At 38.1% G+C, this 23,349-nt stretch overlaps 1 protein-coding gene across 1 annotated transcript; it reads left to right on the plus strand.

Annotated features, from left to right (window-relative positions):
* Positions 1–16,178: 16,178 nt before the first annotated feature.
* On the plus strand, positions 16,179–21,270 carry LOC307146020 (uncharacterized protein). Its single transcript, XM_079849742.1, has 5 exons — positions 16,179–16,534; positions 17,107–17,282; positions 17,522–17,680; positions 19,850–19,939; positions 20,079–21,270. The coding sequence occupies exons 1-5, from the start codon at positions 16,363–16,365 to the stop codon at positions 20,391–20,393; spliced, it is 912 nt and encodes a 303-aa protein (XP_079705868.1). The 5' UTR covers positions 16,179–16,362; the 3' UTR covers positions 20,394–21,270.
* The last annotated feature ends 2,079 nt before the right edge of the window (positions 21,271–23,349 follow it).

Genomic DNA, 23,349 nt, shown 5'->3' on the forward strand with positions numbered 1-23,349 from the left:
GGTGAAATTATATTCACAGATTCGAACTTCTCGGATCAGTAACTCGTTAGTCGTTATTATTTACAAACACAGTGACGTAGAGCTACAACCAAATTTCCATCAAAACGAGCTTTATAATATAGGCTAAATGGATCTCTATGAGAAAGCAAAAATAGTCATTAACTTCAATGTTACAAACTGTAGTGCCACCCAATTCAGTTTACACATCAATGGTGTCCCACTGGTCATACTACTGCTTTTTCACATTTTATATTATGAAAAATATTCAATAACTTCACTGTAACACACCAAATCTAGTTCACACATCACTGCTCTAATGTTGGTTATACAATACTTAGTTTGGGAAGTAATTGCACATAAAAAATAAGGCCTATTCTTTACACAAATTATATTGGTACCGTATGCAGGCAGACAACATAATAGTTACAACCATAGCTTTTGCATTATATTTGCTTACTGAATTTGATGGCATTACACTGTATAACAGTGTGAAGTTATTGAATATTTTTTCTAAAAAGGGTGTTTATAATAAAAATAATAATAATTTTTATCAAACTAAATGTTGTAGTAGGCTATAACCAGCAAGAGAGCAGTGATGTGTGAATGAATTTGGTGACAGTACAGTGAATCACAGTGAAGCTATAATATGGTTAATAAAATGTGCAGAAGGGTTTTGGGATTTGCACTTTGCAGACGGTCCCTTTTCGGACTTGTCTCTCAATCGGCTGGTTAGAGACACATTTATATTATAAAGCTCGTTTTGAGGACAACTGGGTTGTAGCTCCATTGTCTAGGTTAGGCTACTTACTGTTATTGTAGCCTAAATGGTGTATTTTGTGTTTTAATAACTTTAGCTCACGAATATTGATCCGGGAACTTTGAATTATGTGAATATATTGACCGCATTTCTTTATATTTGAGTCCAAGTTCAAAACGCTCCATTAACGTCCAGAGCTCTGAAGCACTGCCAGCGGGACATTAAACAGGAAGTGTTTGTCTGAGCTCACAACAGGTTTTGCGTGGGAACGCAAATATATTTGCGAGGGAACGCAAAGTTTCTCGGGGGAACGCAAACGTTTTGTGAGGGAACGGAGAAAATTTGAAGAAAAAAAAAAATTCTCCCATCCTACATTTTTAAAACACTCCCATCCAAAAATCCCAGAACACATCCTACAAAAAAAAACTTAAACTTATTTTATTTCAACTAATTGCCAAGGTTATTTAGTTGGAAACTGGAAAAAAAAGAAAATATATACATGTCTGTAGTTTTATTTATTTTTCAGGTGGGCTGTTAGCAACACCCTGGCAACCACTCAAAACACTGCAGCAGCAGCAAATGAACAACCACCAAAGCAGTGAATTTTGCAAAGGCAAGCACCAATTACAAAAGTTGTTACAAAAGCTCATATCCCTCTGTGATTGCACTATGCCAAAATCTGTGTTGGACGCAGCTGGCCTGGCTTGGTTTATTTTCGAAGTAATAATAAAAACGCTCAGCATTACTAAATATCCATTAGCAAGGCCTTACGCTTGCAACCCCACCTCCATTAAGTGGAAAGTCACTCAGCCTGGTAACAAGATTGTATGGGCAATTACTCTAAAAGTGTGGAGTTTGCGCTTTACAAACACACCAACCAATCCTGTTTAGGTATAGAGGGGGTTCTAATTCAGTTACAACCGACCGGCTTGGTAAATAGTGACACTGATCTTTCCTGATCCGCCCCCTAAAAATAAAATAAAAACCCTGTGGCCAGTGCCTCGAGGGAAAGCATGGAAGAGAGAACCCATCTAATGTAAATATGGAGACAAACACCTCCCCATCCCATCACTCATGCATTTTCAACAGCTGACATTTCGCTGACATTTCAGGCCCGGGATAAACTAAACAAAATGGTTGCCACACACCACGTTAAATGCTGGAAAAGACTAAACCGTGGCAGTATGTACGGGTGTGTTCCTCTTATATGTCTCTGTCTTTTCGGTTGAGTATATAAACAGCGAACACCTGGAAATGTCAGATTTTCCGCTTTCGAAGGCAACTGGATAAATGGAAGACATTCATTGCGTTTTGCTCTCTGGGGGCTGCATATTTAGAGCCTGATGGCTTGTTTTGTGCGTCAGTTTGATCAAAGACACCCCGAGTTAAAACATTAGGACATTGTTTATGTAAATTCAGCATGGAATAAAACTTTACTTCTGTGCTGAATGATTTTATGTAGGAGTCAATTCCCAGCGGGAGTGCTTTATGCATGTTTGCTCGCTGCTTCTCCATTGTTGTCCTTTGTCGATTCAGTTTGCATTAAAGCAAATTCAAGAGTATTAAAGTAAATGCGTTGTCTAACCTAGGCTTTATTTATGTGGTTTATTGTGTTAGGCTTCACAGTCAAAGTTTAAGAAGCTTTTTGAGACTCAAAACAGCTCTCCAGATGTACTTCCCGTCTTGGAGAGCAAATCTGTGTGTGAATGTGTTTCGGTCTGTACCCTGCAGATTTGACACATTTATTTATTTGTCCTGGTCTGTGACTGTCATTTTGGCGACACCAGCACCTCTAAAGCTAATGTGGTGTGAAACTAAATCCCATAATTATCTCTCCCCCCCCCCCTCCTCTTTTTTTGCCATTAAACCAATTATAGTATTACCTCCTCAGGGGTCTGTGACCTGCTAATGGGGGTGAGCAGCCAGAACCCCGAATCTGCGGTTGGGGTTTCACAACATGATCCTGCACAGGACACAAGGGACTCTAATACACACACACACGTACAAACGGAATGCAATCCGAAAAAGAAAAAAAACCCGTCCAAGGGCCCAGACTGTCATTTAACATTAATTTTCACCTTTCACCTTCACATATTGTCATAATAACTGCAAATGGACAGCACCAGGCCATTTCAGAACACTAATTATTAACACAGGAAATAGAAATGTGTCATGAGAGGAATCTAAAATTAACACGAGACATATCTAGTGACTGGAATGGGGGGGGGGGGGGGGGGCTGCTGCAAATTCAGCTTTGCTGTCACAGGAATATATTTTAAAATATATTCAAATAGAAAATGTATATTTTAAATTGTAATACTATTTTACAATATTACTGTTTTTACTGTAATTTTTTTCAAATAAATGCAGCCTTGGTGAGCATAAGCGACTTTAAACAAAAACATTGACTAGTAATGTAGTTCATCTTGCTATTTTCAGCCTGAGCCCGCACAGGTTTTTTAAAAAAAATTTAATACTTAAAGCAGGAAGTACATTCTGCAAATGTGGACACATGGTCCGCTGTGACCCCCTTTTTACAACCAATGTGATTTTCTCACCACACATTTTTCTCTCCACCTGACAGAAAATGTTAGACATGTAAGATCTCAGAAGCACTTGCGCCCTTGAACAAGTGAAAAGAAAAACTCCCGGTTTGGTTCATGAGACACAACTCATGCTTGGTGGCGAAAGCTTAAAGCATTCTGTGTGGTCCAGTGCCCTTGAGTCTCCATGTCTTGGTTTCTTGAAGCTGTCTGGCAGCACGCTTGGTGGGTTAAAAGCCCACCTGTGTTTCAAAGAACTAAAGAATTTCTCAGTTTGCCATCTTCTTTCTTGGCCTAAAAAGCTCTATGCTACATTAAATATAAAATAATAAATAAATAATATACTAATATTATAAAATAAATATAATAAATAAATATATACTGTGTGTGTGTGTGTGTGTGTGTGTGTGTGTGTGTGTGTGTGTGTGTGTGTGTGTGTGTGTGTGCGTGCATCCATGCGTGCGTGTCTGTCTGTCTTTCTATCTATCCATACTGTATAAAAATACAAACACACTGTTATATCATAACATTATACTGCTTTGATGCTGACTTAAAATCATTGTAATGATGAGAACCACAATTATAATAAGAATTATATATATTCAAAGAATAATCAGAATATACACATTTGCATTTATATAGTGTTTATGCAGAACCTGATTTCACCAAACATGTTCCTGGATCAACATTTGTGATATGTTGACATTGAGACACAGTGAGACATATATATATATATATATATATATATATATATATATATATATATATATATATATATATATATATATATATACAGTATATATTGTTTAAATATGGAGAATATCAAAAGGTGAAAACATCCCAGTTCTTGCATCGGCGTATACAACTGCGTGTTCCAGGTCCTGCCAATATCCAGCAGTGGAGGAGTGGACCAACATTCCACAGGCCACAATCAACAACCTGATCAACTCTATGCGAAGGAGATGTGTTGCACTGCGTGAGCCAAATGGTGGTCACACCAGATACTGACTGGTTTTCGGACCCCCAATACAGTAAAACTGCACATTTTAGAGTGGCCTTTTATTGTGGCCAGCCTAAGGCACACCTGTGTAATAATCATGCTGTCTAATCAGCATCTTGATATGCCACACCTGTGGAGTGGATGGATTATCTCGGCAAAGGAGAAGTGCTCACTAACACAGATTTAGACAGATTTGTGAACAATATTTGAGAGAAATATTTGAGACAATATTTGAGCCTTTTGTGCACATAGAAAAAGTCTTAGATCTTTGAGTTCAGCTAATTGGGGCCAAAAACAAAAGTGTTGCGTTTATAATTTTTTTTCAGTGCATATATATATATATACATATATTGCAGATGTTCCTTGTAAACAACCATTTAAAAAAATCTGAAAATGACACACCCACACTGCATGCAATTCAGAAACCGTTTTAGAGAGAAAAAAAAAAAAAGTGGAAAAGAAATAAGGGAGAAAAATAAAAAATAACTTTTCTCTCTCTTTTTTCCTCTCTCCATTTTCCTTTCTCCTGCTATCACATAGAGTGATTGAACTGAATACTGTGGTACAGCGAATGTGTACGAGGCAGAGAAAAGATGCAGTGCAGGCATGTGGAGGGTCCTGGGGTCTAAAGGGCACACCAAGGAGAAGTGTGCCGCCTGGCAGAGCTAATAAGCGCCCGCTCTGGCCAAAGTCTTCTGAAAGGCTCATTTAACCCTGCTCCAGCCTCCGGAGAACGGCAATTTGATTTGCTCGCTGGGTAATGTACTAGAGAAGCCCTTAATGAAATTTGTGGGCGCGCGTCAGAGAAAAAGGAGGGGAGAGATGGAAGGACGGAGTGCGACAAGCCAACGGAAATGACTATTTTGCACTGAAAACCCAGAGAAGAATGGGGGTATTCAATTTAGGCGACTGGGTCTGGAGCATCTGGGGGCCTATGAGAAGAAGACTGCGATGGAGGTCTAACAAAAGGCAACACTCTTGGCCTTTATCTGGCCAGGCAGAAGGAGTTTGTTAGTGGCTCCATTATAAAGTGAATGGTGGACACACTGCCGGGCCCTAATTGAATCCCCTCCACCGGTGACTCATCTTCTGACCTGCTTTCATTGTTAGGGTACAGGTCCCATCATTTCCTCCAGCACACCATGTACTTAATAACCTGATAAAGCCTGTGCTCTGCTTTTCACGGGACAGATAGAGACAGCGAGATCTGCTAAAGAGTGAAAATGTAGTGGGATGAAAAAAAAACAGAAGGAGACGAGAATTAAGGGGAGAGTGTGGCTGTCAGGAACAGACTGTCATTTACAGACTCCTAGAAGACGGACAAGGGTAAGCTGACAAATGTTCCGGATGAGACAGAGACAGTCAGAAAGCGAGATAAAGAGAGATAGGACTATAATAAATGAGAGAGAACAAGTCTTTCAAAGTTATAATATCTGGAATATGGACCAATTTTATGATGCTTTCATGATGGGGTGACAGCCACTTCATATTGAGCATTCTGCTAAAATTCTACTTTTGTGTTCCACAGAAGAAATAATGGTTTGAAAACAGCAAAGGTGGCTGAATTTTCATTTTATAGGAGAACTGGCCCTTTAAACCAGGTATGAAGACCTCTTGAAACTTTAAGAATTAATTATTCACATATGTTGTGGCCTTTCTGCCTGTTAGATTAAGAACATGTGTGCGTGTTTTAGCATACAAAAGCTCATGCTATGAAGTCGACAGGGTAGACTCTGGCTCAACCTTCAACCGAGTCAAGGTCACACTCCCTAGCACAGCTGGTGTGGGAGGAAGACATTTGCCTCTGGAATTAATGGTATGAATCAAGGTCACATGCATGCTGATTGTGCTGCTTACGGCAGGCAGAAATTGTCCAAATAAAAAAATAACTTGCATGCAGATTTGCATATGTTTCATATTATCATAGGCATAAGAAAACAAATTGAAATACAAAGTTCTGTCATGAAACTCTAGATGGTGCAGGCTAATAGGTCCTTAACTCAACCTGCTTGCAATCGCATCATTCTCTATAGGGCACAGCTGATTGGTTCCTGCTGTATCAGTAGCCAATGAGCTCGCTGCTCAACCTTCAAATACTTGGACAGTATTTTCTGTAGCAGTGCATCGTGCTTTTAGGAACCCCCCACCTTCCCCAGCTCCACCTGTATAGATCTACTGTGGGTAATTCATGTATGATATTTTGTACAGCATCAGTGTCTCTTACTTGCTCACAGCGTGTCATGTACAGACCCTTTCCAAAAAATTTGAATATCATGGAAAAGTTCATTTATTTCCATAATTCCATTCAAAACGTTAAACTTCCATAGATTATAGATTCAGGGCCCAATCCTGCTGGAAAATGAAGGAAGCATGAAGTGCTCTGAAAATGTCCTGGTAGACGGCTGCGTTGAGTGGACAGCACAGTGGACCAACACCAGCCGATGACATGGCTCCCCAAACCAACACAGACTGTGGAAACTTCACACTGGACTTCAAGCATCTTGGATTGTGTGCCTCTCCATTCTTCCTCCAGACTCTGGGACTTTGGTTTCCAAATGAGATGCAAAATTTGCTCTCATCAGAAAAGAAGACTTTGGTCCACTGTGCTTTATTAAATCCAGAGTAAACGCAGCCGTCTACCAGGACATTTTCAGAGCACTTCATGCTTCCTTCATTTTCCAGCAGGATTTGCACCTGCCCACACTGCCAAAATAACCAAAACCTGGTTCAATGACCATGGTATCACTGTGTAATTACTGTGTGATTTCATGTAATATTCTAATTTTTTGAAATCCTGTTTTCGTGGGTTTTATGAGCTGGAAGCCCAAATTATGTACAAATAAACAACTAAATACTTGAAATCGTTTAAGTTGTGGGCCCTGAATCTATAATCTATGGAAGTTTAATGTTTTGAATGGAATTATGGAAATAAATAAACTTTTCCATGATATTCTAATTTTTTGGAAAGGGTCTGTATATATTGGAAGTAGAAAGTACCGTATTTGCTCTGCAGCGGCAATAACCAGCAGCAGCAGTGTAGCAAATCTATTCAGCCAAATTCAACATTGTCATACCCATTACCATGCCAAACACTCTAAAAAGGTTGTCATGTGAGATGTATGTGTGAGAGACAGAAAGGCTCGAACACACATGCAATTACCTTCTTAAAGGGATTGTTCACCTAAAATGATATTTATGTCATAATTTACTCAGACTTTATATAGGCCAATCGAATCTACTTTCGTTGTGAAAGCATGAACCTTTTGATATCGTTCCCCTTAATTTAAACCTAAAAATGTTCAAGTTTTCAGAATTTTCAAAACTGCCAGTTTTTTAATGTTTTGAAAACTTTTTATTTTATTTTTTTTGGTAAAGCAAACGTTAAGGGAACTTTTAATTTGATAATTTTGCAAACATTAAGGAAACTTTATTTTTAAATGTTTTCTGAACGTTCTAAAACAACTAACATTTAAACAACGTTAGACAAACTAAAATGTTTCAGAAAAAGTAGTTCCATAAACGATGTATAAACGTTGTGCTTTTGAAAACATCTTTAAAGAACAGATAACTCTGAACGAATGTTCTATTAATGCTACCTGAAGAAAGTTTGTTCATAACTTTGAGAGAAACAAAGTTCTAAGAATGTTCCCTGTTTGCTGGGAAGATCTGTAAATGATGACTGAATTTTTTCCTGAATAAACTATTCCCTTAACATTATTAATTTAGCCTGTCAGCTCACTGCTTTGAGAAATTATGTGAATGACATGTGAACATGCTCCCTACCGCACAGAAACCTCAGTTTCTCTCTCAATTACAGACCCTGACGATCACTAAGGACCAAGAATATGAGATGTGAAGGGTAGGCTATATTATCCTGCTCTAACACGCTCATCATTATCACAGAGCAAAGGTGAGAGAAAAAAAGAGTGGCACTGCCACAAGGATATCATCCAAACTCAGTTGGCAGTGTGTTTCAACAGCTAAACACGCCAGGGCAACATTATCACACACTCACACACACCAAAAGTAAACTTTCAGTTTCACCCCACATAAGGGCACACAAAGGAGTGTGTAGTCTTCATGACAGTTCTTGACTTTGAAACATAGAGGTTGACACACTGCCTCCTTGAGGTGAATTTAATGAAGAAAGATTTATTTCAAAAATATATATATATAATTTCAGAAATATCATTGTAAAGTGTTATAGGAAATTGTATCTGAATGCTGAAGATAAATATAGAGAGATACAGACAGAGAGAAAAAGAAAGACTTCTCAGAGATTGCACTGAGTGTCAGACAGCACTGATATAATCAGTTCTGAAAATAACCACAGAAAGCAAAAACAGTGAAAAAGAAAGAGGTTTACTATGCTGAGACTAATATAAACTGCCAGTGTATGCATTTGTCCCTTTCATAGCCATTTTTATTTGCCTCTATTGGGTATCTTTTATATTTACTGGACTTGGAGTAGATGTCAAGCACAGCTGAATTATTTAACAGTAGCCTATATCTAGCCACAGTTTTAAGAGAAATGTTGTTTCTCAAAACGAATCATCCATTAACCATTCAACTCTGTAGGGAAACATTGAAGTCTTTGATTGGATGTGCTGTGTATCATCCATGCGACTGAATAAGCAAGGCCACGTCCTTCTCACGGAGACAAATACCAACTAATCAGCTTCATTCAGAGTTAAAATTGGAAGGCGATGGTGTAGAATAAACCTCCAACTACACTAGAACCCATAGAATAGGCAAAATGATGCATCCGATTCATTGAACACAAAACTTACATAACGTGTGAATGAGAAATAAAAATCTATTTATTAGACTGGGCAAAATGGTGGAGGAAAAAAATCAGTTTGTAACTAACGGGGGGGGGGGGGGGGGGGGGGGGATCACATATACAGACCATTGCCTTTTTAGCCTAGAATAAAATTATGAGAACTATGAGTTTATCATGGAGAGAAAGAAATGCAGAGTGAGCAGAGAAAGAGAAAAGAAAATGCAGAGAAATAGTGATTGCATATGTGATTGTTACTGCCCATGTAAATAAAAGAGAGGGATTTTATGGCCCATTTTATTGTCCACTATGTGGAAACCTGAAAGGGATATGCCGTCATTTTGTTGTAATTTAATATCTAAACCTGGACCCCATTGACTTTCATTGTATGAAAAAAAAAAAAAAAAGTTCTTTAAAATATCTTCATGTTTCACACGATTTTGGTCCATATTGACATGATAGCTTTGCTGCAGATTTGTCTGCACATCCATGATGCAAATCTTCTGTTTCACCATGGCACAATCCAAAGGTGCTCTATTGGATTTATATCTGGTGACTCTGGAGGCCATTTAAGTGTATAGTGAACTCATTGTCATGTTCAGTGATGATTTGAGCTTTGTGATATGGCGCTCTATCCTGCTGGTAGTAGATATCAGAAGAGGGGTACACTGTGGTCATAAAGCAATGGACATGGTCAACAACAATAGTCGGCTGTGGAGTTTAAATGATGCTCAATTGGTACTAAGGGGCCAAAAGAGTGCCAAGAAAATATTCCCCACACCATTACACCAGCAGCAGCCTGAACCATTGATACAAGGCTGGATGGATCCATGCTTTTACCTGTTTTCCATTTACATTATCATTCCTAATTTTAGAGATCAACCACTTCCCTGATGGACAATCCCATGACATTAAACTCTTGATGTCTATTAATTCTAGTTGAGATGCACAACAAAGACTAGAGTTAATAAATCATCATGGTCTCAATGATTAGTCTATTACCAAAGACACTGCCTTTGTTTCGTCAAGACAAGTTATGCTTCGTTTTTGCTGCAGGGGAGTTTTTAATGGCCCTTAATTTAAGGGACAGTCTCACTTGTGACCTCAATCTTCTCCCACTACGATAGAGATGCAAGGCGCTCAGGATAAAAAAACTCCATAATGCACCCTAATGTGCGCTTTTGTCGTGATGCAGGCGATGCTCAAAGCATGCAAACTACCCACAGGAGCACGGAACAATGTGTGTGAGAAAATGACTTTAATTGCAGCATATGCCTCTGACGTGACAGATAAATTAGCCACTGTCAGCATGCTGAGTTGAGAAGCCTTCCTTTTTCAGTTCTGCTGCATGCCAAACGCTTTCCTTTTTGGCACTTTACGTACGTGGAAAATCTAGTCCACGTCATGCGTGGCGAGAAAGCATAGGTGTCAGCTGAAACCATAAGCCTTTTCATTTCAGATGGGTGTGTTTTTCTCCCTTTTGACGAATGTTCAAGGCTAAAAGTTACGGATTTGGAGAGATTCATGCTTATGTGATGTTTAACCGTGCCATTCTGGAGAACCCACATCCCGGCTTTCACTCAAAGACACAATGACGTCTGGAAATGGCTTGATTCTTCTTTTGTTTTCTGCACAAGCAGATGGCCATAAATATGTATATGTGACTCACTCTCAAACAGCTGGGTTCAAACGGTCTTCACACAGCCAAGGAGGAAATAAACAAAACAAAGGATCCCCATCTTTTGCCAGCCATTTTGAAAAAGGCGCAGCTGGGTTCTGTGCTGGTTATGGCACCTTTGGATCTCGTGGAGGTGCTTAAAGAGCCAAGGCCGTTCCTATTGTTTTATATGCATGAAAATTTGAGAGGCCAAAAAAGGCCTCTGCGTTCTGTGAAATAATCAGTCACAGTTAACAAAGTAGTAGACTTCTGTAAGGTCAATTTATATAGTTATATATAAGGATGAACTATAGCCATAAATGGTTTTGTCTGTTTTAGAGATTAACATTTCTGGCTGTGAACGAAAACATAAAAAAAAAAAAAAAAAAAATCTAAAATACTGATACACCAATTATGACTTTTTTATAAGCAAATTGGTCAATTCCAATACCGTTTGCCTATTTTCTTTCTTTAAGCACATTTTTTTGTAGTTTATTTGCTCTATAACAGGCAAACGTTGGGTTCTTAGTTTAGGGCACTTATACAGAGGTAAGCAAATGCCATTGAAACTTTTCTGAAAACAGTTTCAGTCAGTTCTCTGACGCAAGCCCGAAATAGAGATTGGCCAAAATAAAACTAAAATCCCGTTTCTGATTTATGGCCAGTGGACTGGTGCATATCAAAATGATGCAAGAAAAAAAATGCAAAACAAGTCACAAAATAATCCAAAGTCACAGCAAAACCTTTGCAACACACAGACAGTGGTGTTTCATTTCTAAATGATTTAGCGTTTTTGGTTGAATGAATGATTCAATGGCTCACTCATAATGACAGTAACTTGTTTCATTCCTGAATGAATCCAAATTTTTTAACCATTCGGTTGAATGAATAAGTTAGTGACTCATTTACATGTATTAATTTAGCAGATGCTCTAATCCAAAATGATTTAACACATATAAAGACAGTAGGTGTGTTCGACTTGAAGCGGCGCTGCGTAGACTGATCTGTGTTTGACATCAAAGTACCACAAAAGCGATTAGAGGGCAAACGGCTCTGAGTGCTTTCGAATTGCTCTCACGTTATTTTAATGTCATACACTGATCGGTCTGCACATTGCCGTATCGGTTGAATGAACGATAATTCACTTATTAAGACAGTTACTACTGGTGGAAGGATGTAACCTGCAGAAAGAGTCACCCAATCAACTCATACATGGCTTGTTGTCTATTCAAATTAAGCTAGGATAGAATAAAATATTTTAACATCGAAAAAAATTACACATACAATAAGGTTGCGAGAGTCTCAGTTTCCAAATAATGTGTGGCTTGGGCCATTGTAACCAGCGTATGCTGAATGCCCGGGTACGTAAATATGCTAATAAACCATAGCGAACCCAAAATAGAGCTGATTGATGAGTCCAGCAATTAAGACAGCAATCCACCAAAGACCCTTACTTTTCCTGCTCTTTTGGAAAACGCTTCACAGTGGGAACGGTCCATGTAAGCGTCATTATGATTGTGCGCCTGGCTCTTCTTAATGGGTCTTGCGGTAATTATGGGATGTCAGGAGCAGGTAGTGTGTAATCACTTTCAACTGATTGAAAAAAGAGCATTTGCATTTGTACAAGTGTCAGAGTGAGGAGAGGCTGATGTGCTTGTAATTCTGACAAGAAGTTTAGTCATATTAAATTTGTTGTCGTGTACATTGAAAAATTCTCTGCTTATCATGCATGTAAGTGTTGCCAAGGTGTCACTTTCCCAGCATGAGAAACACAAAAAAATAATATTTGTTTCTTTGTTTGCCATGTCTAAATTGTTTAAAATCCATCTGAAATTATAGCACTTGTCTAGTCTATCTTACTGTTCAAGTAGTTTTTATGCTATAATGTAGTCTTAAAAGTTGACAAAACTAACATTTAGCATATATTCATACTGAAAATTTAAAATGTATTGACTTCTGGCAAAAGGGAACAAAAATATGAATGACTTTTATGACACATACAGTCTGCTCTCTATAACATAGAATAATTATCATTTGCAATAGAAAGCAGCAAATCATGTAAATGGCTAATGGACATGTATGTGCCACTCCAGCTTTTTGTTTCATACGAAATACTTCAACACAGCAATTTTATGGAACTTTTAACATTACCTTTGTTGCTAATGTTGTTTTCATGCCCCTAAGGAGACATGTAGGCGCTTAGACATGATATCAGAAGTACACATGTGTAATCTCGTCAATATCAAGGGTAGTTCAGCGATCCATGGTTAATTTTTTGCCAACTTTTGCCATGAATAAACGTGATGAATGCATGTAATTTGTAAAGCTAATGGATCAACTTTTTCTAAGCCTGCAGAAATCCAAATGAAATAGATGGGGAGATATTTAAGCGATGAGATGAGGATTAATATAGAATGGGATTATTTAGGGAATTAATGCAGAGGTGCTAGACTAATCACGGAAATCTGAATTTCTAATGAATTTCGAGCATCAGCATGATGCAGGTGCTAATCAGCCTCATTCAGAATGACTCTTGTAACTATACATTTCTCTGAACCTAGCTAATCAAAAAATGTACAACAAAAATGCACAAATACTGTCTTGTAAATTCATTTCTATTCACACTAGAGAAGACAGTTACGAAACAGGCTGACATGTATAATTCAACAACATACACAAATCAACCAAATAAAGTTCTTTTCAGATGTACTTAAGTGAATAAAATTTGCAAAGTATATATTTTTTTCCTATTTTCCTATTGAAATGTCCAGAGTGCACATTATTCATTGTTGTTGACCTGCATGCATATGCAGTGCTCAGTGCAGCTCTATTTATATTGTAAAGGCTTACTTTGAGTGCTGTGTATGTACAGTCACACCAAAACACATTTAAAGTCGTAAGGCCATTTCATTGCAGCTCCTGCATGAGGTCAGCAGCAGCAGCAGCGTAGCAATGGCAGTAGAATATGAGCTCAGATAAAGGTCACAAGATCATGTTTCCAGAGAGTGTAAAGACTTCTGCTGTCTGATTGCTGAGCATGAGGTCAGGACATGATACTATGAATTTGTTATGAAGTCATTGGGATTATTTTACATTGCTCAGAGAGGAAAATGGAAAGCGGTGCCAAATTTGATTGTAATTGAAGCTTGTTTAATGTTGAGCTGCTTTACTTTTATCCCTTTAGATAAAAGAAGCTCATGCTCATTCTAAAACTGGGAATTGGAATGACAGGGATTTATCTATCTATCTATCTATCTATCTATCTATCTATCTATCTATCTATCTATCTATCTATCTATCTATCTATCTATCATCTATCTATCATCTATCTGTCCATCCGTCCATCCGTCTTTCTAAAACATATTAAAAACTTTCAAAAAAGGCATTGTCTAAACAAACTTTATTATTTACATACCATTCATTTATTATTTACTGTGTCAATTCATTTTAACTCTACTTCCTTACATTTAATTTAAGTGCAAATCTGCATGCTGTTTGTTACCTACTGTATATTCATAATAAATTCATATTGAATTCAGTTCTTGACAAAAAAAAAAAAAAAAAAAAAAAAAAAAATGCAAATCACGCTTCTGTTGTTTTTGCAGTAATAAAAAAAAATATAGAAATTTTTCCTATTCAGTCTGTATCATGCTAATTGCTAAGCCTATGCAATTCATGGTCAGTGTCTTAAAATGTCAATGTCTGGGTTCAAAGACGTTTGTGTGATTAGAACAATTGTGATTGTAGATCTGTAATATTCTGTCTGGTGTATGGTTGGTTGCAGCAGACTGAACGTGGGTGTTATATGATTGGGTGGGGGGGTGAATAACGTATGTCATTTGCGGTGGCTGGTCTCTCCCGGCGACAGCTCCATCTCTGCATTAGCCCCATGCTGAGAGCTGCAGCGGTGACACCAGGAGTCTATTACTGATGAGGAGAAAGCCACGAGGACCCAGAGAGAAACTGGCAGGAGAGCAAGAAAGAGCGCAAAGGAGGACTCTCACACTGAATATTTTAAAGGCTTTATCGGAGGGAAACAGAATATTCACAATGGCCTCTGGGGAGCATGTCAACAGGAGGCATGTGCATTGGGGGAAACCTCCCCCCCCACCCCCCAGAATACTCTTGTTTACCTCCAGGTGAAGGATTGTGAGGATTTACACATGAATTAGTACAGTATGATCATGTATTAATCAGGAAAATTGCCTTGTGCATGCAGAACAATGCCTTTTAGATTTCAGAGATAAATTGGTTTTTATTTTCAATTTGAATGGGTGTTCGAAATCATGTTTTCCCCCCTTTTTTTCCTCACTGTTTAGCCGGATGAAAAAAAACATACTTGTTTTTTCTACCATCTGCCATGTGATGTTAAAAACAGTACTGTTCCAAGAACCTAGCAAGCTGCCTCATTCTGCTTACAGGCCCAGTTGGTGAATGCGATTTCACCAAGTGCAACATGTTCCTGGATTAACATCTTTGTTGATCATTGAACAACATTCCAATCAACCAATCAGATTTGAGGGACAAGTTTACAGTTTATGTCAAGTTTAAGCTTATAATCAGGGTTATAAATACTGTTTCGTGTAAACTAATTAATGTCTACCAGTTTGTCGTACTTATATTGTTTATCATTCTCAGTAAAGTGAGTACATTTGAAACAATCTGTAACAGACAAAGCTATAGTGATACGTGGTAAAAACATCAGTACTCACTCATACTTGTGTTTCGACACTATCTGTCAGATCCAATATAGTCAGCACTGCCTCATCTTTTATTTTCAGTTTCTCTGAAAAGCCAGAAAACTAATCTGCAGTAAAATTAAGCAATAAAAGAGAAGAAAAAAGAGATCATTGTCTTACTGATGCGATCTGACTGAAACTTTAAAAGTCTGAAAAAGTTCATCCACACCACACTGTCTTAATGCAAAGCAAAGACTGTGTATTTCCACAACCTGGCACTTCAAAAAGTCTTGTAATCCTCAGAGGCATCTCTATCGTTTTGTTGCTGGAGTGATCCTGTGTTTGTGTCTCTCTCCTATTTACTATTATGACATGGACAAATCGGTGGGCGGAGCTAAAGAGGCAATGATGTAGAAGTAGGTGTTGACCTTCTTCAGCAGAGGCAGTCTTTCGCCACACTATACTTCATACTGAGACAAAATCCGAAACTTTATCATCAAAGTTGACAACCTCTAATGAAATTATGTTCAACCAACAAACTACAATGAGTTACAGGAACATAATAAACTAATTTTTAAGTTGATTGGTCCAATTGAGTGGTGACCCTGGAACCAATTAATCCTATATTCTTATCTACATTATTATTTCAACATAACTCATCAAAATAACGTGTGCAACTTAAAAAGGTTTAATCAAATCAATAATTTAACCATGCATTTATTTAAGTTGTGGTAATAGGTTCCCACATTTCATTTTAGAGTGTACACTGTAAAAAGTGATTCTGAGTTTTAGTCAGGTGGACTAGTAAAATCATGTCCTGTCAACTTGCAGTGTCTCACTACACAATAGGATGAGTTATGACAACCTCAACTTGAAGGGAAATGGAAAACTTTAAATAACGTGTTCATATAACAACAAAACATGGGTTCTATCAACTTTCTGTGTAATGCGCATGTGCCAGAAACTTTACGTCATGATGACGTACTATTTGAACCAATTTGAAGCAGACGCGCCATCGCCATTTTCTGCACGAGAAGACGAGATCACGACACGAGTTGCTGATGCGAGGAAAAAGACGAAGGAGCTCTTATTTGAACGACTACAGATGGATTTTTATAGTAAGTATACCCTGATTTGTTCTTTCTTTCATGTAAAAATTAGACTTGTTTCGTTTGCGCTCACCGACCGCGTATTGATTACAGGCTATTTTGACAAACTAAGACAACTTGATTAGTAATCAGGAGCCACACGCACTGGCACCATAGACTGTAAAAAATACGCATATTTTTGCTAGCTATAACGTTACAGTGTGTTAGACACCGAGCTGCTGTCGAGACGTGAGCAGAAAGAGAAGTCGTCTTTGACTAGTATTAATGTTGGTAAATAGATTAAAAAAAAGTGTACATATAAGTTACTTTTTAGCGTGTTCTTGATCGGATCTCATTATCGTTAGAAACACAGAATGACCAGTAACGTTAATATCTGAAGCACCGCCGCCAGTCCATATTTGTTTTTACCACTACGAATAAAAATACCATATGATTTTGACAACCATAATGTTTTTGAGCATGTGCAAACGGTGCGTCTTCTGTAGGCCTATATAGGTAACTTGCCATGATTTTGTATTAATACAAATTCAACTTTTTGTAGTTCATAATCACATGATTAAACTTTTATGTCAATTGAACAGAAAAGGAAAGAGAGCAAATGGCTGTGGAGATGATGAAGAGGACTCCAGACATCACATTTGTTGATGCTGCTATGAGCAGTGTGCTGTATTCTTTGAGAAGACAAGAAGTCGTTGATGAGGAGCCACCAGTGTCACAAATGAAAATCCGATGGCCAGCCATTTTCACAGAGAGACAGGTAAATTGTGTTTATTTATTTCTGTGTGCTTTGAATTAATCAGAAAATCTTGGGCTGTGAAAGTTGTGCTGTTCTATTAGAAGAAATGGGCAAACTTACTGTAATATCCTAAGATTATATGACCAGTTCTTTCATGTTGAGTGAATTTTTTTTTTTTTTTAAACTTGTTAATGTTTTAAGACTGTCACTGAGACCCTGGCATCTTTGTTCAATTTGTAAATGTATTTATGTTTTTATAGATCAGCAAAGAATTCACCAGGCTTGTGTCAAAGGACCTGAGCAAGTCCTTTTTGGAAGGCCTAGATGGTCATCTCTCAAAGCTGATACAGTTATTCCGGTCAAAGCGTTATGAGGACATTCCAGAAATGACTTCAATACTAGAGAGCCTTGATACGAATGTGAGTCAATTTATTTTAAAGCAGTCTTTCTCTCCCCAAAATGACAATTCTGTGATCATTTACTCACTTACTCACTACTCACATCATATTGATAGTGACGTCTTTTCATACAATGACTTCAGAGTAAGCATCTAAAAAGTAACCTATTCAATTTGCATGTCATATTCAAAGTCTTCTGAAATCATACAATGTCTTTGTAGGATGAAAACATAAAAATGTAAGTCTTTGTTTACAATGATGTTTTATTGTATTAGCTACTACATAAATATCAAGCCTCATTGGTTCTTGCAAGTCTTTTGATCAAATGTCATGACACAAGAACTAATGAGGTTTGATGTTGTTGTAGTATGTCGTAGTAACCTTAACACTGATATGATCTGATCAGTTCATTACACAAACTTTTAAAACTTTTAAAATAGGCAACATGACTCATCCACTACTTTTAACTGCATTTTTTTATAGTGTTGACTTGTCCTTTATAGAGCTTAACAGTCTAGCCATTGTTCATTTATGAATATTTTTGCATGTGTTTGGAGTGGCATGTTGGTGAGTAAATGACAATTATCATCTTTGGTAACCTATCCTTTTAAATCCTTTAAAGTGTTGTTACAACCCCAATTCATTTAAGGCAGGGGTGCCCAATCCTGCTCCTGGGGAGCCAAGATCCTGCAGAGTTTAGCTTCAACCCCAATTAAACACACCTGAACCAGCTAATCAAGGTGTTCAGGATCACTACAAACTTCCAGGCAGGTGTGTTGAACCAAGTTGGAGTTAAACTCTGCAATACATTATTGGCCCTCCAGGAGCAGACTTAGACTGCTTTCACACTGGGGTCATTTGCTGCGGTACGAGCCCGAGCGTGATTGTTCCTGGTTTCACGCTCAACTTGATTCTATCGAACTCTGGTGCGTTTGCGTGCATATTACATCATGGCAAACGTGCACGACGCATGATAGAAAACAGAATGTGGGTCAATAATTCGGTGCTATTATGCGCAGCTGAGTGAACAACACAGGTTTACTGTGTGTGTGTGTGTGTGTGTGTGTGGGGGGGGGGCATAAGGTGACCTTCTGCTGCTTGCAAACGGACTCTTTTGAGGAGACAGTGGATTTCCAAATTTGTTGCCCTGATTCCACGCGCTGTGCGCGAATACACTGCAGGCTCACTCTCGCTCGTATCCAAGGTAAATCTTCAACACCATCATCCCGGACATGTGTTTTATTTAACTTAATACATCATAATAAGCTAAAACGCATGCGCAGGTCACATTACGTCCTGTGGACTTGGGTGTGCACTGGGGTACCGAAGCCAAGACTACCTGGAGGAAGTGGTCTTTGTTCGGTTGCACTCGAACCGTGCTGCGGATAGGGTGAATGTGAAAGCAACACGGACTTGGGTGCACACTTGTTCAGGACGTAATGTGACCTGCGCATGCGTTTTAGCTTATTATGATGTATTAAGTTAAATAAAACACATGTAAGGGATGATAGTGTTGATGATTTACCTTGGATATGAGCGATTGAGAGTGAGAGTGAGCCTTCAGTGTGTTCGCGCATAGCGTGTGGAATCAGGACAACATATTTTGAAATCCACTGACTCCTCAAAAGAGTTAGTTTGCAAGCAGCAGAAGCCCACATTATACGACACACACACACACACACACACACACACACACACACACACACACACACAGTAAACCTGTGTTGTTCACTCAGCTGCGCATAATAGCACCGAATTAATTAAAAAAACCTATATATTTACCCGCGTTCTGTTTTCTATCATGCGTCATGCACGTTTGTGATGACGTAATAACGCACCACGGTTCGATAGAATCCAGTTGAGTGTGAAACCAGACCAACGCTGCGGGGGTTGCCGGGAACAATCGCGCTCGGGCTCGGAGTCCAGACCGCAGCAAACGAGCCCAGTGTGAAAGCACCATTAGACACTCCTGGTTAAGTGAGTATTTTGGTGCTGAACAAAAAGGTAACAAACAACTGTTGTTGGACCACATCACTGGTGATTTATTTACAACAAAATATACAAGTGTACATATTTGAAATTAATGTTTTTATTTTTCAAGACAGTGGGAGGGGCTGAAAGGATAAATGAAAAGAAAAACAAAGGATTGAACCAATAAAGCAGGTACTTTAACCATCCTATATTTTACAGACAACAAACCAAAGGATGAGGACTGCAGCATTGCTTGGCCTGCCGTGGTACATGCGAGAGACGACTCCTAAATTCATGAAGATATGCGAGGTAAGCTGAAACCTTTAAGGCAAAACAAGGGAAAATTGCACATTAGATTTCTTAATTTGCAGGGGTCTGGGGACTTTAAATTGGTTGTGAAATTGGTTTTAAGTAATAGTACCTTCATTTTTGTTTTCATTCTACAAAGCCCAGTGACCGTGAAGAGGATGTGATCAAGGGTGTGGTGATCGGAATCCTAGTGGTTGTGGAAAATGTGATGGAACCTCTCCCAGAATTCTACAATGACGTTGCCCTGGTGATTGAGGAAGAAGTGGTGATGCGTCACCTGAGTGACATACCTAATGCTTTTCTGAACCTGATGGGCCTGGTGTACGCATTAAACCTTGACTACCCAAAGGAATTAAAATTCACTTTTGAAGTGATACAGCGCCTGTTCATTGGAGTTGGATCAGACTCTTGCACCGCAAGAGTTCACTCTTTGAAGAGCAAGTTGCTGAGATAAGAAACTTTTTTTTCCTTCTTGCTACTATTAGACTTACACTGTTACACTGTTTTAAAGTGTAAGACCATTGTTATTTTAGATCTCATTGTTTTAAGTGTAAGTTTAAGTTGCATTGGTATTCTTGAATTTTTTTCAAACAGACTGTTTTCTTGTTACCTTGCCCTGCTTCCTCTTTCCTTGTCATGTTTGATGTTTGATTGGGAATTGAAGACACTGTTTTATTTGAAGTTGTTAAACACAGCTTATTGTGAATTCTTCATGTACACCTGTTCCTGCAATGAAAATATCTGATAGTGACAAGGAGAGTTATTTGTACTATTCTCTAAGAATGGGTCTGTGCATAAAGAAGTTTGCACGTGCTTGTGTGAGCTGATTATATGTGAGGGTTTTTCTTGTGATGTTTTTATATCTTTGCAAGCTAATTCTTTTTGGCTGTTTTCGGGTGCAGTGCATCTGTTTAAAAAAATAAATGCTGAGAGTTTCAATTTTGCAGTTGTGTTGATTTCATAAAATAATCTGGTTCCAGGTAGATAGAACTTCTTGTCAAAGCAAGCAATGAAGTCAAAAGTTAAACTCAAAAAGTTAAGTTGTGATGTTGAGGAAAAATTACTATTTCATGTCAATTAGACTTGATTAATGGTTGTGAAAACATGAAAAATTAAGTTCAACCAATATGTTTTTAAGTTGACTTAACAAAAAAATCGAAATGCTTCTTAATTGATACAGTACGTTGGCCCAATTTACTGCAAGTTATTTCAACAAATACATATAAGTTGAGTGAACTTACCTCCTAATGTTGGCTAAACTTAACTGAGTCAATGCAACAAGATGACTTGACCAAGTCAAGTTGTGTCAACAAATCATTTTTTACAGTGTAGGTGATGCCTTACAGTGCTGCCTCCATATGGCAACTCACTAGTTTTTGAAACTAATATGTGACTAAACTAAAAAGACAGAAGGAAAGGGGGATCACAGGAAGACAGAGGGGAGGAAAATGGAAGGAGACAAGGGAAGGGAAGAAAAGGCATTTTTAATTAAGAGAGCATGAAAAATTGCCTTCATGTCAGTCTTCATTCTTCACTGAATCTCTAAAATCAAGCCTGCCACGCATCTTGAACATAATTAAAAACAGATTGGAGCATACTGCAATCTGTCATTTTCAGCAGTCTGAGGTGATTTGCAGATATTTGTGAGCAATTGACAACATGTAACAACTGTAATCAGTTTATTATTCCTTGCATAGGTGTATTAAACACCTTCTTCTCCCCTGCACCTGCAGTGCTTTGTAAAATCCACCTTTAATGGTGGGAATCTTTAGATACGTCCTGTGTAACGTAAGTAAAGACATAATTGAAGCTCCAGGCTCTGTCTTTGGTCTTACAGTGTAAAGTTTTTCCAGTGTGCTTTGGAGAAAAAAAAGACCTTGAAACTCATAAAATCAATCCCAACTGACATCGGGAGAGGAAATGGAGTCTTGCGATGTCACACTTTGATTGCTATCTGTAGAGAGCCGCGCTCCTTCCCAGGACTGATCGATAGCGATCTATAAAATAAAAGAGCATTCAAATGCACTTACATGCTCCTTCACCAAGACAAATAAAGTGCGGAGAAAGGGAAGTATTCTAAAATGCTGTTTTTGGTTTAAATTTAAAATGTTGTTTTCCTGCTCATGTTTCTATATTATAAGATCAGAAATGAGCTATGAAGCAATTTCTATTTCATATAAAGCATGCCATTCTAGCTATATGGGTGTATAATGTCTTCAATAAGTCTAAACACAATAAACATGAACTAACACAGGGTTCTCAGGCTTTGACTGGAATTTAAAACACACAACACAGAAAATAGACATTTTAATGTTTTTAATTAATTTTATTTATGTATTATTATTATTAATATTGTTCATATTATTTCTGATCTATATACAATTTTAACGCAATATATCACCGTTTCTGAATTAATTTTAAAATGCACAAATTGTTCTAGCTCTCTTCCATGACACATGCTTCTTTAGAACCAATGGCATTCGAGTGTGGTTTGTGAAGGTGCATTTTATAATGAAAGAATATACTTCCTTCACTAAATGAGTCAGGAGTCTGAATGAAGGAAATTTAATTTAATTTAAATAAAAAATGATGTAGCCCCGCACCTTTTTAGTGCTGCACTCATTGTGTTCTGTCTCCCGGTTTGTATTTCCACAGCATGAAGTTAAGATCTAATGGATTTATGAATGAATCATTTAAAATGACATCCGTATCAAACATTACAATGTCCTTGATAACTTTCGTTAACTAAGTAAATCCACTTCACCAGCTAATTACTCTTAGACAGAGATGCCATAGATATACAGAGCTACCGAAAGAAAGGAATTTCAAACACAAAATTCTAAAGATTCCTGCACGATTGTTTCTCAGGCGTGTATAAAATCTTATAAACCTGGCGCCACCTACTGGCGCAAGTAATGGTGTAACCTGCAGCAAGGGTCACTGCATGAATTGGTTAATAAATTTGAAAAATCATTTTGGTGAACAGATTCAAAAGCCTTGAGTCACAGAGATTAATCAGAAGCCACTATAAGGGCCGGTTCACACAGAACGTGCTTTTGCTGTTAAAAACGCGAGACGCAGGTCAGTGAAAGGAAAAAAGCGAAAACGCAAGGTCTAGAGACGTGTTTTTTAAAGTTGAACTTCTTTTAACTTGAGCGCAGCGCAATTTTAGAATGCCGTGTCATGTGCGAGATGCTGCAAAAGATGAGAGGAGTGCAACGGTTAAAGACATCCGTCTAGTGCATTTACATTGAAAACACTTGCAGAGGAATGGAAAAACGCGTTCTGTGTTAACGGCCCCTTTAAAGACACATTTAAAGCCAGATTCCTTCACAATCTTTAATCAAAAACATTAATTTCCCTTCTTCTTCGCTTCCACATCTCTTCTCTGATGCACAAACATTTCCTGC

The sequence above is a fragment of the Squalius cephalus genome, assembly GCF_949319135.1.
Source record: "Squalius cephalus genome assembly, chromosome: 18".
Lineage (NCBI taxonomy): Eukaryota > Metazoa > Chordata > Actinopteri > Cypriniformes > Leuciscidae > Squalius > Squalius cephalus.